The 19002-nt window shown below is 38.8% G+C and overlaps 1 protein-coding gene across 1 annotated transcript; it reads right to left on the reverse strand.

Annotated features, from left to right (window-relative positions):
- Positions 1-2045: 2045 nt before the first annotated feature.
- Tdrd6 (tudor domain containing 6) lies at positions 2046-14702 on the reverse strand. Its single transcript, XM_077801493.1, has 5 exons — positions 8651-14702; positions 6981-7108; positions 5959-6048; positions 2960-3023; positions 2046-2089 (listed from the first exon to the last, which is right to left on the reverse strand). Exons 1-5 carry the CDS (start codon positions 14700-14702, stop codon positions 2046-2048), a joined length of 6378 nt encoding a protein of 2125 aa, XP_077657619.1.
- Positions 14703-19002: the final 4300 nt, after the last annotated feature.

Below are 19002 nucleotides of genomic sequence, written 5' to 3' on the forward strand. Positions count from 1 at the left end.
ATGGAGGTTTATAAATATCTTAAAATATAGACTCCCGGGCTGGGGATGTGGCTCAAGCAGTAGTGCGCTGGCCTGGCATGCGCGTGGCGCTGGGTTCGATCCTCAGCACCACATACAAATAATGATGTTGTGTCCGCCGAAAACTAAACAATAAATATTAAAAAATTCTCTCTTTAAAAAAATATATAGACACACTTATACATCTGGGAATTATGGAAGATGATTTTTTTTTCCTAAGGAATACAAAACTTTGTGCTGCTCAATAGTTAAGTGTATATTTTGGCCTAAATATGACGTTCCTAGAAATTCTCCAGAATTTTAAGTTAGCCTATGTGAACAAGGAAATCAATACTTTGGTTGATACTTCAATCCCTATCTCTTCCACCCAGTTAATAAGTAACTGTGTGATTTGGCACCTCAGGCCATCTTTAGTGGTTTAAGGTGCAAAATCATTCATTCTGAGAAATTTGAATTATCCTTCCCGATAGTCATTCAAGGTATTGTTTTAATAGGGAGTTAGGCCAAACTCAACTTGAAACAGAAACCTTTCTACAGTCTGACCCTGGTACAACTTCTCTGGCCTTTTCTCCTGGTAATCACATGCTCATTTACTGCCCTCCTTATCCTACAGCAGGCAATATATTCACCTACCTCAGTTATTTTTAATATAAACCTCTCTCCTCTCCACTCTTTGAAATGGTACTGTTTTTAAAGTTCTTAATTCCCTCTTCCCCTTAGGCTTCAGGGGCTAACTGTATTTTATATCCATGCACCTTCTTTCCACTCATATGGCAAAACTTCCCCTTACTGACTTTACAAATGGACAAACATTGCCATTGTATTGACCTCTCATTCAAGAGCAATATTTTTACAGTCCTTTGTTGGTGGCACATGCAGATGCTGAAAGAAGAAAACAACTGCTGAAAATATCAGCCATGGGTTAAGTTCGAAAAATGAACAGCATAGGGCACACTGGGTACTTTTCAGGAAAGAGAAGGGAACATTTATTGAGTTCTCTTTTCTGGGCACTTCACGTAAATGATGTGAAAGATTTTATTATCACCAATTTACAGATGAAGAACATCAAAGCTCAAAGATATTATATAACCTGCCCACACCACATATCTGTTAAGAGCATTTAAGATCTATTTCCCAAAGGTAGAATCTGTTTCCAAAAGCTAGGATCTGTATATGACCCATACAAAACCATTTTCCAAGGCACAGCCTTTGAAGTTAGATGAGTGTGAGTTTGATCAAGCCTCTGAGACTCCCAATTGGCCTGGGTAAATTATCTAATTTCTCTAAAAAGCTTTACTTTTCTTACCTATAAAATATGGGTAAAATAAACATGTCCCTCAGAGTTGATCATTAAAATGTGGAAATGACTTTAAAGTGCCAGCTGAGTGACTCATACATGAAAACTAACATTAAATATGAAAACTAACATTAAATATCACTAAGCCTCTCCCCCTCCCCAATTACAGGGGAGGAGAGACGGAACCACAGATGAAATGAAATGAGACCACCACAGCTTTTAAGGATAAACTTTATTCAAATTTTGTGTCATATTAGCATACTTCCAAATTCAAACAGAATAATAAATTTTTAACTAGACAGACAAGGCAAAGCTTTAAAATTAAAAAAAAAAATTCTGAAGGAGAAACTGCCAACAAAGTCATCCTCCTAAGTAGCATCGTGTAATGTTCTTGTCCCAAACCTATGTTTTTCTATGTTAATGTAAACACTATATCGAAAAGGTACCAACAGTTCCTTTGAAATGTGAGTGGTATGTTACCAAATTGTTCAGCAAAATAAATCTTCCAGCTGAATAAAAACACAAGACAATTCAAAGCAGAGGAAAGATCCCAGAGCCAGCCATACATACAGAATCCCACTACAAATACCCTGTACAATCAACCTGAGACATAGTTTAATTTTGATACATATCGGTTTTCAAAATGACAACTTCCTGTGGTTAATTCCTCAGACACACTTGATCTGGATGAGATGCCACTGGTTCACAAGCAGCTTTGGACCAGTCACACTTAGGGATCCACACTTAAATCCACATCACTTGCTGACCCCTTTTCTGAAACAAGATGAGGAAAAAAAAAAACAAAACTAAGAACAAGACAATCATTTAAATGAGTTCTACAATGACAAAGTTAAAGTTCTCTAAAGGTGGTAGAGGAAAAGGTAAGTTGTAATTACTACAGAGAATTATTCCTGTAGAAATTATTTTATTTTTAGTATTTTGGTACTCACACTATACATATTATCAAAGATATTATATAACCTGCCCACTTTTTAAAGAAACTTTTAAAAGTTTCTTTAAAAGATTACAAAATGGGTACATTTTATATTTTGCTAGAATGAGGTTAACAAGGCTGATAACCAATAGGACTTCCATTATTTTTGATTAGTGTGTGCTTTAATACTAAATCCACCAAGAGCTGATTTCATTCTGAATGTGTCTCAGTTGTAAGAACCAATATGCTATTTATGAACAGCAATGTGTAATAACTGAGAACATACAACAAATTGGATTTTATCATATAGATAAACTAAAAATTCAGGAAGAAATTTTAAAAGATTAACATACAGAGGTCATTTGAACATAATTAATCTAAGAAAAGTCCCTTAAATTCCTTTAAAATATAAATTCACCAGACCTACAATCTAACTTTCAAGATTAATTCAATCAACCAACAAATTCCTTTGACATTTCAAAATATCTTCCTCATGCTTATTTTATCCCCAAAGACATGTCTAATTTATTTTTTACCTAACCCTTCCCACCCCACACACAAAACACACAACACCCCCACCCCCACCACCACCACACAAAACCTGTACTACTATCATTCAAGAAAATTGACAGACTCAGGATAATGGTGTTTTAAAACACTTGGAAAATGCTGGGTAATAAAAGTATTTTGTTTTTAAAAAGACGAGTTACCTTTAAATGTGGTATCATCTGATGACATGAAGTAAAGATCTTTTCCCAGTGTGTGGAATACAGCCTAACAAAAGGAACCTTTGAATTACAACCAATTTTCAAATGAAAGTACAAAGTAGTTTAAATCAGAAACAGGATCATAGATAAGCCATAACAAAAAAGGTAAACAAAAAGCATTTCTTTTAAAATTATGACAATCTGGTTTTATAGTGAACAATCACCTCATGTTCATTTCCTATTTTTTGACTACTCATGTTTCTGGAACGTCTCCACTGGTACCCTTTTCCAAGCTTGAACTCCCAGACCCCTGATGACATCAGTCTTTGGTGAGGGAAGGAGAGACATCACTGCTCAAGGGGCCACTACTGTCCACTGAGTGTCACAGATGATTAATGACCCAGTGAAGAGGAATAGTACTCTGATGCTCCTTTCAATACTAATAGTATCATGTGCATGCTTGATGTGATACAGAAACTGATTCCTGAGACATTTTCTTATGACAAAATGAAATAGTCCAGGTTTTAAGAATTCCTTAAAAATATAATCAGAAGGACATGGAGATCATAATGATTTAATATGTCATAAAAAGCTGCAATACCTCATAATATTCACTTTTTAAGGAAAGCTATTTGATTTGAAGATGTGTATTCTTATTTAAGGCTCCCTCAAATTTGAGGAAAGGCTCATTTAAATCCCATTAATAATCAAATAAAAAATTGGAAATCCTTACTCATAAGTAGTTTTTACATATATGCTTACTGGCTTAACACCAGTGTGTGTGTGTGTGTGTGTGTGTGTGTGTGTGTGTATGTATATATATACACATATATATGTAAATATATGTGAGTATTAAGTAGACATAAAATATACATGCAATTTAAACTGTATAAGTATGTACTTGAATAATATATATATATATATATATATATATATATATATTTAAATGCTTAAATATGTACATATGCACTTTAGTTTTATATAATCCTAACTAGTTTTTTCTCTTTGGCATGTATAGGTACTTTATCCAACTAGAATCCTATATGTATGTGTGTGTGTGTGTGTGTGTGTGTATATATATATATATATATATATATATATGTATATATATATATATCTATATATATATATCTATATATATATATCTTTGTGGATTCTTCAAAATTAATAGATAGAGATAATCAGAATATAAAAGAAAGCATTAGTAAATATTGATGCAAAAAGTTTAGCAGGCTGTTAACTTTGATAAGGAAACAAAAATGTAGTTGACAAAAGAGGTGAATTTTTCATTATTTTTGATGGACAACATTTTCAAATGAACTAACTATCCAACACTAAGAGAAACAGTATAATTTATTTTATGGCTCATGAATGTCATGCAATTATTAAATACATTTGCAGCCTTCTGGCTACAGCTGAGATGGAGCAAACTTACTGTAGCTTCTTTCACTCATTACAATGAAAAATTCGGGGCAGAATTTAAAAAGCAAACATTTGAGAACTCTCAAAGGCAAACAGGAACAGGTGGATTGACATCTAAAGTAAAAATCTGAAAAACAGTTCACAATAAGGGTGAGTTTCACAGGCTTTTCTTTTTCTTTTTTCACTTCTTTATATGATGGTTCAACCTGAGAAAGTGCTGAATTAAAACTGCCCAGCTGAATGGACTGCAAAACTGAGAGAAATCCCATATTTCTAGCCAGAAATTACAGAAAAGGGCCCTTGAATGCTACAAAATAGGGAATGGTGGGAAATTCCTCTATGTTTTTTTCCCCTTATTTGTCTTCTGGTCGCACCTGATAACCACCTGGTGACAAGAGTGGTAATGCAGATGCCTGAAAATGTGAAAGAAGCCCTGTTTCCCTGGGCAGCAGAACCAGAAAAGGGCTTCTGTTATCTTTAGAGCAGGAGGAAGGAATTCTTCTTTTCTCTTTCTCTCTCATCACTATCACTCCAAAAAGAACTGCAGGTCTGTGTGCTTTCTGGTTAGGGAACCCAAAAAAACAGGCCTCTGAGGAGCTGAATAAAAGAGAACCCTTGGAGCCAGAAGGTACAGAGGAAATGATTTGGGAAATTTTACCATATACGAACTAATGAAAGACGTAAGATCATCTCTGAGCTATGTTAGGCAGAATAAGACCAAAGAAGCCACTGGCCACTATATAAAGTGCCAAGTCCCAATCTAACTGCTGAGTGACCTATGTACTGAACAACACAGTCAAGGTTTTGAAAATGGAACTGATTGACATGGGAATCACCAACTACTGAATGAGAGACAGGTGTGAACCTGATTGGGTTAATCACCTGCTAAGACAAAAAAAAATTCAACATTCTCCAGAAGATTTTAGCAGAACCCAAGTCTTAAAACAAAAGACTCAAAATGTTCAAAATGTGATCCAAAATTACTCAACATACAAAGAACCACAGATAGCCGACCTTTTCCCTGGGAAAAAGACATCAGGCAGATGCAAACCCTGAGATGACCAGATATTGGACCAAGAAGACAAAGACTGTGAAGCAAACAGGATAAATTCAAATGCCCAGACACATCGTAGCAGTAAGAGAAACTGCCCACCATATAGTCCTAAATGAAGAACAGAATATATAAGTATATGTACTGTAAAATGAACGGGTCTAAACAAACTGAATAATAATCTATTTTTCCTTGAATGGATATGTTATTGGTGATTGTTACTTTCTCATTTTAAATTTTGCCATATTTCCCAGAATTTTTTTGCATCAGACGTGTATTTTAGAAGAGTCACGAACATCAAATAATTTTTATTCTTTAGCCCTCAAAGTGAAAATCAAGGAGTAAAATATTAATTAATAACTAATTCCCCCAAAATGAAACTTGGCATCAAGTTCATGAACACTGGTTTTGTTATTTTTTTAACAGTTGTTCTTACAGTAATTTTTTTTCTTCATTTTTCTTCACACAAGGGCTTTAGAAATAGTTCATTACAGAGCTCTCATTAATTAATGTTTACAGAATTCCATACCTCAGATGGACTCCTGTCCAATTTGGGTATGCCATTCCAAACGTCTTCAGGGTTCACTATCTCCTCCACACCATTGGAAAGGTTCAAAACCTACAAGAGAAAACGAAGTTTAGTAAAAAGTGGTGATTTATGTTCCACAGCAATCCTTAAAATGAGACATTTTGCAAGATAACGAAAATGACTGTTTTAAACCAGTTTCAATCTTATGTTTCAAACTCAGTGATCCTTCAGTTCAAATACATATTGAGTAAACATCTGAAGATCAACCATGAATAAAATGTAGAGCTCAAGGATCCAAACTCTAGAGGTCTGCTCTATGTTTATGTGCAAGAATATAATACATGAAATGCATAAAGCTCTTTTTTCTGAAGGGGGTCTGAAGATGAAGGGACATTTAGGAAATAATTTCAGTGAATGCTTCCTAGATGAGGTGTTAGCTACAGTAAATCTTTAAACTGGAATTAACCATTTGGGGAATGAGGGGGAATACAGGCAAAATAGAACTGTAATCGACAATTTAAAAAGCACACCAGGTGATTCTGGTACAGGTGGTTTTCAGATTGCAGGAAAAACACAATCAAATGGAAGTCCCTAAAAAGTTTTGTACAAAAATAATTGGTTGGATTTGCCTTGATCAATTCATAATAGCAGTGTGGACAATGAATTGAAAGACAGGAAGTAAATCAAATGGAAGATTATTCAAGGGATATAGTTGTGAAATGAGGAACTTACCTAATATAGAGGCATTGGGTATAAACAGTTCCAAAAAAGAGATTAAGAAGTGCAACGTGTGGAACTTGGGACTATAGAATTTTTGAGTTATGGGAGACAAAGTGGGCTGAATGATTCTTTCTAGGATTCTTATAGATGGATATTTATAATCTTATAGATGACTTCCTTATTACATCAAATTATCAAGGGAACAAGCAAGTAAACATCTACCAATTGTATTCTGTAGTTTATTAAATTCCTTAACAATCTGCAAGTGTATTTTGAGATAAAACTATTTAAATCTCACTTACCCTTGTGCCTTCTTCAGCTATTTCCATAATCTCACATTTAGACCACGTATTTCTTAGACTTGACCACACAACACATTTGGACCCAACAGAAAATCCTTTCAGAGTGTAGGTGTTCCGTGGTGGTTGAGCTGCCAAATTGAATAGGATAAGACTCAAGGTATACCTCTTGATTCCTTAATGTGAAATATACAAGGAAAGTACTTTTCTAATCTATGGTTATTACTCCTATGTAATCAGTATCATGAAATCACTATGTGGTGATAATAAGCTCTCTCTTTTCCTCAATTTTACTTTAAATATTATTTTAAATTCTTCCACTGCTGCCTCCCCAGATAATCCCTACTGCTTTCCTTAAAAAAAAAAATCAGCAGAAGGATGTAATGTGAACTAACTTCCCTCCCTCCCTACCTCCTTCCTTCCTTTCTTTCTTTCACTAGGAATTGAAACCAGAGGCACTTAACCACTGAGACACATCCCCAGATCTTTTTATTTTTCATTTTGAGACAGAGTCTTAATAAATTGCTCAGGACCTTGCTAAATTGCTGAGGCTGCCTTTGAATTTGCAATCCTCCTGCCTTAGCCTCCACAGCTTCTGGGATTACAGGGGTGTGCCACCACACACGGTGAATTTTATTTTTAACACTAAAAATTACTATTGAAAGTGGGACTTTTATTACCAGTGGTGTTGTCTATGGTTTTTACAGCCATTCTTACATCAAAGCAGCATGTTGCCAGCAGATCTGTATCACAATATGACACAGCTAGTGTATAGTGTGACAATGGAAAGAAATAGCTAATGTAAGGCTAATAATTACATAAGATAAGACACACCCACAGGATGCCATACCATGCAATTAAAATATTCGGAAAGCATTTTAAGGGATTAAAATGCAGGATTCAGGGCTGAGATTGTGGCTCAGCGGTAGAGCGCTTGCCTAGCACGGGCAGGACCTGGGTTCAATTCTCAGTGTGCCACATAAAAATAAAGGCATTGTGTTGTGTCCACCTACCAAAAAAAAAAAATTCTTTCTCTCTCTCTCTAAAAAAAAACATTAAAATGCAGGATTCAATACTGTATAATAGTATAATCTGCATTTCATTTTTATAACTGTATGCAGATAAAAGAAGAAAGTACAGCAATGGTGGTAACAGTAAGATGATTTTCTTACATTTTAAATGAGATTTATCTTTCAGGAACATAGCTTTTAAGCATTTTATTTTTAAATTCAAAATTAATATTTTAGCATACAATAATTTACACTGATTTCACACCCAATTTTTCTTGTTTAAAATGCCCTTCCATAAAAACCAAATCTGACTTACTTCTCTGTTTAATCTTTTTTCCAAAAACTCAATTTAAGAAATTCATATAATTACTGCCTTTTCTTTAAAACCAAAAAGAGCCACGTGCAGTGGCCCATACCTAAAATCCCAGTGGCTCAGGAGGCTGAGGCAGAAGGATAGGATCACAAGTTCAAAGCCAGCCTCAGCAACTTAGTCAGACCCTGTCTCAAAATAAAAAATAAAAAGGGCTGGGGATGCAGCTTAGAGGTTGAGCACCCCTCGGTTCAATTCCTGGTATGAAATAAATAAACAAGTAGATAAATAAATCAGAACTTCTGAAGACAGTAAATAAAACCTTAAAAATGAAAGAAAACAAGTCCCCTTACCGGAGGTATGATGTGGTGAAGCATTATTGTGTTTCCTTCCATCTCTGGATTCTTCTTCAGAGAACAAAGGTATCAATGACGAAATGGCACCTCTGTTTTTGTTTTTACATTCTGGAAGTTCTTCTAACATACTCATTTCAACGTGCATTTTGGGGTCACAATTCTTTCCAAGTAGATGCAATGGTACTCTGTGCTGGTCATCAAAAGACTCCGCACTTGACCTTCTCATGTCCTCTGCACACCTTGATTCTTGGCCTTTCTGACTCACTCTTAAGGACAAAGGATTGGTGTTGTCATCCAGGGACAGCTGGGCTGTAGGCAGTTCTAGTTCTGGCTGTGTCTCAGTTTCACAGTCAAGGGGAAGCTGCACTGTGAAAGGCTCCAGAGTGATTTCCGTGTCATCGCTTTGGGAGAGAGGTACAATTGGGGGCACCAGACATAGCTCCTCTTTGTCATCATCCCCGACTAGAGAATGCTGTAACTCAATGGATTCTAGTTCTAAGAATTCTTTGGATTCATCATCAGGGGAAAGTGGCACCTCAAGTGAATTCAGTTCTAGCATCTCCTTTGTTTCACTAGGTGGTAATAATGTGTTAAATCCTGTAATTAGGTACGGATCATTAAACTTGGCTTTGTCAACAAAATGGCACTCTACTTCACCTTCCAGCACCTCAGCACCAATTTTGTCTTTGCAAGAGTTTTCAAAAACTTCAAAAATGTTATCACTTCCAAGGTCATAGAACTTACTTGCCTTGTTTTCAATAATGCTTAGTTCTTTTTCAATTCTTTCAGCAAGTTCATCTGTCCGTGATTCCACATATAATGTTTTATCTTGTACGGCTTTGATACTTGTTTTCTTAAGTCCAATATCAGGACTGGGAATTGCCAGGGATCCCTTTATCTCTGGGCCATTTCTTTGATACGGTAAATCACTCTTGGCCATACTACTCTTAGAATATTTCTTCATTTTCTCATTAATACTTTCACCTTTGCTTTTCAAGTCAACCATAGCTAAAGGGATATCACAAACATCCCTTTTGATTTCTAATATTGTTATTTCCAACACATCTTCTGTTACTATATCATAAAAGTAATCATTTCCCTCTTGAGGACATATACCTTCTGAAATATTGAATCCTGAAAGGCAACATGGAAAAGCTTGCATGGGAACCGACAAAAGGTCAGAGGGCATGTTCCAGAGTGCTTTTGGCTCCACACAGTCTTCCGCGTTTCCAAAGTCCACGAGCCTCACTGATGCAAGATAATCATCACAAATATTAGTGATAAGTGCTCTATAATAATGTCCATCTTCTCTATATTTTACTATACAAGGATCTCCAATGTGAGGACATGTGATACGATCTCTCCAATCTATTACTTGCTTTGCCCTGGTTTGCACTTCTGCTTCTAAATACTGAAGTTTCTCGGTGTCAGCAAACTGACACCAAAAATACTCAGGCCCATCTATTACAGTGGCATAAGCTCTCACAATCTTCATTTTTGGATTATACCAGTTAAGAAACACTGAGGTGTCACTGTTGGATTTCTTAGCAGACTTTGAACAGTCACCTTTAACTATTTGGGTAGAAAGTCCTATTTGAGATTTTTCACTGAAAGCACATCCGCTAAGCATATCTTCTGATATGATCCCACGTTCATCAGCAAGAATAACTTCCCATCTATCTTGAAATTTAACAAATTCACATCTTACTTGAGCCTCATCAGTCCTTTGGGAAAAGTGATGCACTATCTCCTTTGAGTTGACAATGTCAGGAACCCAAAGTCCCCTTAAAGAGCAATGGATGCATAATCCTGGTAACAGTGCATTAACCAGGTCAAGCCTACCTATTTTGTTAGTGTGAACTACGGAAACGTTGCCATAATCTATGAATTGTACAGAGAGAAGGTCATCGGGTTGTTGTTCCTTGACCACAGCACGATACCATAAGTTATCTTCTGGGAAAACAGCACATATCACATCTCCACTTTGCACAGGTGGCCCCGTATGATATTGGGGCCTCGTTTTGACATCATTTAATCTCTCAGAAAGACAATTGAGCTCAGCTTCATCTTCGGTTAGCTGGACATAAAAGTCTGAAAGATCATTAATGTGTGAAACATACACAGTTGTTTTAAAGCCAGGCATTATCATCTTCTGTGGGAGCTCACAAAATTTTAGAGGCAAATCTTTGTTACAAGCATCTCCTATTCTTCTCTCTGGAAGAGTGGCTTCTAGTTTTGTGGCTTTCAAAGATGGCTCTGTGAAGATTTCTTCTTTCTTTTCTCTTGTTAAAGAAAACACTTGATTACTTTTGTTTCCTGCAGAGTCCTGATACGGAGTGACTAAATTTGTCTTTGTTGAACTTTGTAAACGTTTGAGCTCCTTACATGCTGAGCTGATCTTAGGTTTGCATCCTTCTCCAAAAATCTCCATGCTGCATAATTTGTTCTCTCCCGTGTTACTTAAATGGTCTGTGGGTGACGTCATATTTTCATTTTTTTCTTCAAGAGTTCCAGGTGTAGAAGGAAGTGTTTCATTCTCTTTCTTTTTCTTCCTGGTTAGATTTTTGTAGCCGAGTAGCCCTAACTTCTCATTAATGTTAGCATTAATTTGAATACTATCATCATACAGCTCTATAATCAGACGTCCATCCGGATCTTTTGCTACAACCAAGGCCTTCAATGACTTATCTAGAACAGTCTCCTGAAACCATGTTGTAACTTCTTCTGGTATATTACTGGGAATATCAGACAATGAGCATTTAACAGCTTGCATGGGCAAAAGTAAAACATCATAGGCATCACGAGGTATTGAGAGCAGATTGTCACTTGTTATGTAAATATTCCCAAAGTCAACAAAGAAGACTTTAGTTGGCTCTTTTTCTATTACTATCCCTCTGTACCAGTTTCCATCAGTGTACTTGGCAAGGCACAAGGTTCCAGGGATCAAGGGAGATGTTTTTAAATTCAGCAAAATTTTACTTAACTGTGTAATACTACATGACAACTGTTCTAAAATATTTGCATTTCTTGCCAGCTGGCAATAAAATGTCCAGGGGTCATCGACATGTGTTATATACACTGAATCCTCACTACCAATTTTCATATCATGTGTAGAATAGTAGTAGGAGTGTAGCTTAACGGAAGACTCCAGAGGCTTCTGAAGTTTTACTGGTCTTGCTAGTCTCTTTTCTACCAAAAAATGACATGCACTCTGAAAGGGTGTTAGCAAATCCACAACATTAAACAGTTCTTCATCATGTATTGAGGCCAAAGCAAATATTGTGCATTTTAATTCTAGATTGTTTTGCCATGCACTGTTGACAAATTCACTAAAAGCTTGTATTGCCTTCTCATCCCAAACAAAGGGATTTTCACCAGATGGTTGAATTAAATTATAAAGACTGCACCTAAAAGCCTGAGCTTTAACCTTGAGAAACTCATCACTAATTGAATAAAGATTCTTCACAGAAATAGTATCTTTGTCTCCATAATCTACAAATATTACTTTGACGTGCTCTGAAGATTGGGTCCCACTAATCAGAGCTCTGGACCATTTACCACTTGCTGTTCGCTTTGCTAAACAAGCAGGTGTGGTTCCCTGGTGAAGAGTCATGGTATTTTTGCAGTAGTCCTCAATATCACACATTAAAGTTCTAAGACCTTGAGTGTTCCTAGTCAGTTGACACCAGAAATAGCCAGGGTTTTCAACATAAGACACTTTGACTTCTACTGTACTTCCAACTTCCAGCTCTTCTTTATAAGAAGAGCCTGGTTTAATTTTCAAGAAATTTGGTGTCAGGGGAGAATAAACAGGGGCTTTTTTCTCTTTTTCCTGTTCTGCTTGTCCAGCTGAGATATTTGTAACAACTGTTGTATCAGTTAAAGCTTCTGAAACAGAGATGGTTTTTTCTTTCTCAGCTTTCTGTTCTTCTACCTTCTTGGCAGACGATATTTTGTTTTCAGCAATAAAATGGTTTGAAGCATGCCCTGGGGAATGAGCATTTACTACAATATTTTCTTTTGTTTCAAATTCCTGATACTTGGCATATCCAGCTTGAGCAATTACCTTACTAATGTTTTCTTCCCCTGCTCTAGATTCATCAAGAATCTCTATAACATATTGATGATCCTGCTTATCAAGGATATGGATAACCAATTCTTTGTGGAGTACAGTCTTTTTAAAAAAGGAAATTGCTTCTTGGCTCCAGGTTTTCCCCAAAGGCCAGATATCGGCAAGGGTGCATCTTAGAGCCAAGGCTGGTAGCTGCCTAAACTGAGGAAGCAGCATCCTTACATCATACCAGTCCACATTTTCTGAATTGCCTCGGTCAACTAGGAATACATCCACACTCTTGTCATCTAATTTGGTGACTATGGCCCGATAGTAGCCATTTTCTTTCCATTTAACACAGCAAAGGTCATCAGGTTCAGGTTTCAAAACCACACCATCCAGCTTACTGGCAGAGGAATAGAAACTGCACATTCTTCTCATAAGCTTGCTGAAGGTGCCATTGTGTTTCCTCAACCTAATCCAAAACTCAGAAGGGCTCTTAACAAACTCTACCTGGGCATCATAAAAGGCATTCATCTTCAACTTGATAGATCTTAAGGCTGGGAGTGAAACCTCTTCATCTACTTCTTCTGCCGGGGACTGAGACTGTAGCGCTAGGTCTGGTTCTTCTCCCTCCTCTTCCTCCTCTGTCCCCTGGCTCTGAAGGAATCTGTCAGCCAGGCAACATGACTGTACTCCAAATACACCGTTAAGATTAATCCCATCTTCTCCATACAGGGTGACATAATACACGTGCTCAAAGGAACAATAAAATTCAATCTTTGCATTCACTGCTTGGCCCAGTATCAGCGCCTTCAAGTCACCGACTTGTGACCGAGACCAGCCTCTCCCACCATCCCAGAGTCCATACAAGGCACAAGGGTAGGTCACCACAGGCATTCGAAAATATTCAGGAAGCAAGTACCGGAGGCTACTACAACTCACTAATTCCTTTCTTCCATAGTCTACATGAAGCACCTGGGCACAGCGATGTGGTCGAAAAGTCTCAAGCAAGAGCGCCCTGTACCAATGTCCATCCAATCCACAGGATGCACATGGAGAGCCTGGCTTATCTGGGCTCTCTTCCCTCTCCTCCCAGGTAGTACTGGTAGAGTTCTCATCCCCTGTCCCCAGGGAACCCCGGTATACCTGGGCCATGCTCTCAGAAAGGCGGTGGATCTCCTGCGATAGGCTCCGGAGTTGACAATGAATGCGGTGGGGATGACATACTTGGGTTACCACTACAGGCTCTGTCACGCCCAGCTGCAGCTGGGGATAGAAGTAATCCAGGCCAGGCTGCTCTTGCTTGAGCAGGACTCGCGGAAGAACCGGAGTCCCGGGGCCCACGCCTGCAGTCGTCAGGTAGCGCTTGAGCAGGGAGCGGAAGAGACTGTCTGGCACCTGCCGCGCCAAGCTGAGCTCCTGCATCTGCTGGAACACAGCCGGGACCTCCAGAAGGACCAGGCGATGTTGGAGCAGCACGTCCAGCACCCGTCCGTGCGCCTCCTTGCCCTGCAGGTTGCTAAGGAAGTCCACGGCACTGGGCGACCAGTGCTGCGGCTCGCCCCCGCCGGTGCCGCCGCCGCCCGCTGGCACTAAGCCGGCCAGCACGCATCCCAGCACCTCTGAGGGCAGGTGGAAGAACTCGCTACGCCCTGGCGCCAGCGAGCCCGCGCCGGCCATGATGGTGCGGCCTTCATCCAGCAGAAAGACGCGGCTTTCCTGAGCCTGGCGGCTGACCACGCGGCAGCGGTGCCACAGGAGTCCCACCTGCACCAGGCACAGCTCGCCGGGCGAGGCTGTGGCGCCGCCCAGCGCCCACGGGCCGCGCGTGGCTGCAGCTTCCTGGATCTCCCGGCTCAACCGCACGTACTCTTCCCGCCGCTGGCCCACCAGTCCCCATAGCTGCACCGGGATCACCTCGGGATGCACATCTACGAAGGACACCCGCAGGGTCAGCGAGGCCCCGGGCGTCGGCAGCCCGGGCGTCGAGCTCATCTCTGCCACGCAGCCAGCGCTCCTCTGCGCCGCGGGAAGGAGAGACCCACCAAACCAGGCTCAAAGAACCTAAAGAATGGGAAAGACGCCGGGCGAGGCGCCCTTTGGGCAACGCGCCAGACGCAGGGCCTCAGGAACTCTTGCGGACAGGTAAAACTCGGCGGCTGCCGGACCAACCGCCCACGGTTGCCGCGCAGGCATTTGCAGCGCGTGGCGGCGCCCGGCTTCCGGCCGCGGGGAGTGGTCGCCACCGAAACGCAACCTGGGGGCCGGGGCAAAGGAGAGGGGGCTTCGAGGGTCGTTCAGGAGGCCGAGATGTGAGGGTTAGAACACAGTCCACCTCTCCTCAGAGCACCTTCGACTCTGGAGGACGCTGTGGCACAGGGCGCAGGGCGGTGTTGAGGGCTGGACCAGAAAGTTAATTTCCTGTGCGTTCTTTCAACTACTATTGGTTGAGCACTGCGTGCCAAGTACGGTGCTAGCCATTGGAGTTCCCGAAGGGAAAGGGGAACTAGAAATGGAGGCGCCAACGGCACGTTCCTGAGCGTTGAGACCCGAATTTTCAGAGGACCCCCCCGGAACTGGCAAGCGGAGGAAGAGCAGTGCGCTTGCGCTGGGAGGGAACTCGGGTGCTTTTGCTTGCTCAATAGTATTAGTTGCCCTCAAGCAGGTTGCCAGTTGTTCAGTCTATGAACTCGTTTCATCATCTGAATTGATAAAAGTTGTTAGGAGCTCACAATAAAGTATGAAGCTATATCGGGACTGTTCAGTATGCCCTTCTCCACACCGGCCTGGTAAGGGTTCCTTTGCGAAGTGCCATCCTAATTTTGAAGGCCTTCTTCACGTATTCAGAGCTAGCACAAAACTGGACTCAAAAGAGCAAAAAGAACTGAAACATTACTTCAAACTGCCTCTGTGACTGCTGTAGCATCAGCAGCATCACCGCCACCAGAATCTGACCAGGACAACCCCTTGAGATCCCCCTTTTGTCAAGGGGAAGCAGGTGGAGTGGAAAATTCAGGCAAATTATGGGAAGCTTGCATGATATGTCCACAGTGTATTTTTGTGCATTTGCAAAGTTAGACATATATCTCCGGGAGCTTCTCATTTCACTCAAAATTTCGAAATATTAAATACACAATAAGACAGTGCTAAATATGATGCTAACCTAATAATGTAAATTTGTGTCTTCAGTCTACCCAGATTAGATTGAATCCAGGTGCTTCCAGATCACCCTGTGCTTACTTTTTCATGACGCTTTTCACATTGTGTTGTGATTGATATCATCCACCAACCTAAAGGCTCCTTGGGCAAGGATTCTGTTTTATTATTGGAATCTGCATGAGGTGGAGGCAATATACATAATTTACTAAAATGAATGAATTTGTGCTTTCTAAAAGATTTGGTTTTTTCCTGATTAGCTCAGCCTTAAAAATTTAATTCCATTTTCTAAATTTTCTCTAATTGTTTTATACTCACCATGAAAGAAAAGCTAACATTTGATTTAAAAATATCTAGCCAGATAGAACTCAGATGCCTCTTTCTTATGCCCTTCCTATTCACCAAGGCAGAATTAATTGTGCCCTTCTACCTAGTCCCATATTACCTATTATATTTTGCAACTGTTTGCTATTTCTCTTTTTTTATGTGACTTATTTTTCCTCACCATAACCCCATGGAGTAGGTGCAGTTATATCCCCACTTTGCAGTGGAAGAATCTTGAGTCACAGAAGGATTAAGTAACTTACCCCAAATCCCAGAGAGCTGGGCAGAGTCAGGATTTGAATCCAGACTGGCTGGCACCACAGTCCTTTTTCTTCCTGTGTCCTGTGTCCTTGGTGAAGGCTTCATGAAGGAGGAAATGAAAGGTGAGTGACTCACCCCTGACTGAAATTCAACCAAGAGATTTTATGGGGGGCTGGGTGAAGGGGAAGAGAGGAGAGGGAGAGGGCAGAGAGAGTGTGGGTTTGCAAGCTTCAGCTTCAGCTGCTATTTCTCCTATCACAGTATGAACAGCTTGAAAGCAGGGATTCTGCTCATTTCTTTGTACATTCTGAGTGCCTAGCACAGTGCTGGACTGTTATCAGCGAATGAATGCTTAACAAAAGAATAAGAAATTTGGCACCATGTCCTTTATAGTGGAAGGGAGGATTCATTAAAAAATGGTCTTATTATGGAAATTGTTTTATCATCATCACATGGAATAATGGAGATTTCAGCTATAAGCAGTATAACCAAACTCAAATGGATCACAGGGTTGTATATACTGTAAGTGACTTTTCTTTTCCTTTTAATTTGTCCTCCAACCTCATTCCATGGCCAAGGGCATTATGGATGTCAGGGTGTATCATGCAGCCACCAGGAGCTGATCACAGCCTTCTCCTCCCATCCTCTAGATATTCCCAATGTCCTGCCTTTTTTTTTTTTTTATTTGCAGTAGATAGCTTACTTCTGTACTGCTCTGCTGCTGAAAAGGGAATGGGGTCATTTCAAAAATCGGACTATTGTATTCTGAAGATTAAGCTCCAATTATATATCCCTCATGCTTCATTAAGCAAAATACTTTGAGTTCTATAAAAAAAAATTTAAAACTCCCTACTGTTAGGATAGAGAGGCCTTTGGCTTCAGAAAAGCAGAGAGAAAGAGTATTCTTATCCTACTACAAATACTTAAGGTTTATAGATGAAGGAAAAGGCCAGGGATAGAATGTGTCTGAGAGAACTTTGCATACTATAAGTTATTTTAATATTTTTATGAAAACAAGATGTAAGGAAATTGGGCAAACAGAAATCATATTCATTCTAAGCTATCTTAGACCTCTCTATAAACAAAACACAGCATACTTTAGAATACTATAGTTTCTCTGCCACTAATAAGCCATTTTTAAGGAGGCTTAGAAAATTACTATTTAATGAATATTTTGTAAAGCATAATTATACCCTCTTATGAGAATGAAAATTACTAACTACAGATAGGAAGAAAACATGTACAAATCACATGTTAATCTTGGATTTTTTTTATCTGTAAGACATAAACAACTTTAAAAACCAATATTGAAAACATCAATGTAAAAATGAGCAAAGACAGCAAGTGACATTTCATCAAAGAGGATACAGGGGGAAAGAGAATGAAAACATTTTCACCATCATTATCTATTAGAGAAAAACAAAACCACGATGATGTATCACTATGTACCAATGATAATGACAAAACTAAAAAATAGTGTTAATACCAACAATGATAAGAACATGGAGAAACTAGATCGCTCAAATTGCTAGTAGGAATGTAAGATGGTATGGTGCATTTTAAAAACAAAATGTGTACTTGTCATAAGACCTAGCAATTGCACTTGAGCTTTTATTCCAAAGAAAGAAAAACTTATGTTCATGCATCAACTTGTACACAAATGTATATATTCCCAGTAGCCCCCAAACTAGAAATAACCTTATCCTTCAGTGGATAAATGTTTTGACAGGATCTTCATACTGTGAAATACTACTCAGCAACAAAAAGGGAAAGGAAGGGACCATCAATATATGCAACAACTTGAAATGTTCTCTAGGAAATCATGTAGAATGAAAAAAAAATCTCAAATGGTTACATACCATATGATTTTTCTTTTTAAAAATAACATCCTTAATTAAAGTTTTTGCAAAGGTAAAATAAAATGGCCCTAGCCCATGAAAATACTAAGTTCTCTAATTGTATTCCAAGATGGTCTTTAAAACATAATATCCCATATGTCACAGAAGAACAAACTTGATCTGTAATTATACAGAATGAATTTTACAAACATAATAAATATATTTATGCCCTTATGTGAAACATTATGTATAATAGTAGTTGACAATAGTAGCTCAAAATAGCAAAAAGTTTATCTCCTCCTCCCAAATTATGATTCATCTTTATATAAAATTCTTAGATATCTGTTGCCACATCTGAAAATAGGTGTAAGGATATATAACTTGTGCATGTGAAGATGAGGACCACATGCGTTAATGTAAGTACAGTTGATATGTTTGCATTAAATAAATGCTGGAGATGCAATAAAATGAAGCAGCAAAGGGAAGGATTTTAGATTTTGAAAGTCTCTGTTTCTCACATCAAGGCAACATGGAGAATGAAATTTTCTCAGTAAGTTTCCTCATCTATAAAAAAAGGAAATTCACTTACTGAATGTCCAAACACAGTAGACATGTAATGAATTATAAGTTATTAGTAATATTGAATAATATTTAAAATTCTTTCTTAATTCTCTCTTAATCATTAAAGTTTCTTAATCATTAAAAAATCTTAGATG

Source organism: Urocitellus parryii, chromosome 8 (genome assembly GCF_045843805.1).
Source record: "Urocitellus parryii isolate mUroPar1 chromosome 8, mUroPar1.hap1, whole genome shotgun sequence".
Lineage (NCBI taxonomy): Eukaryota > Metazoa > Chordata > Mammalia > Rodentia > Sciuridae > Urocitellus > Urocitellus parryii.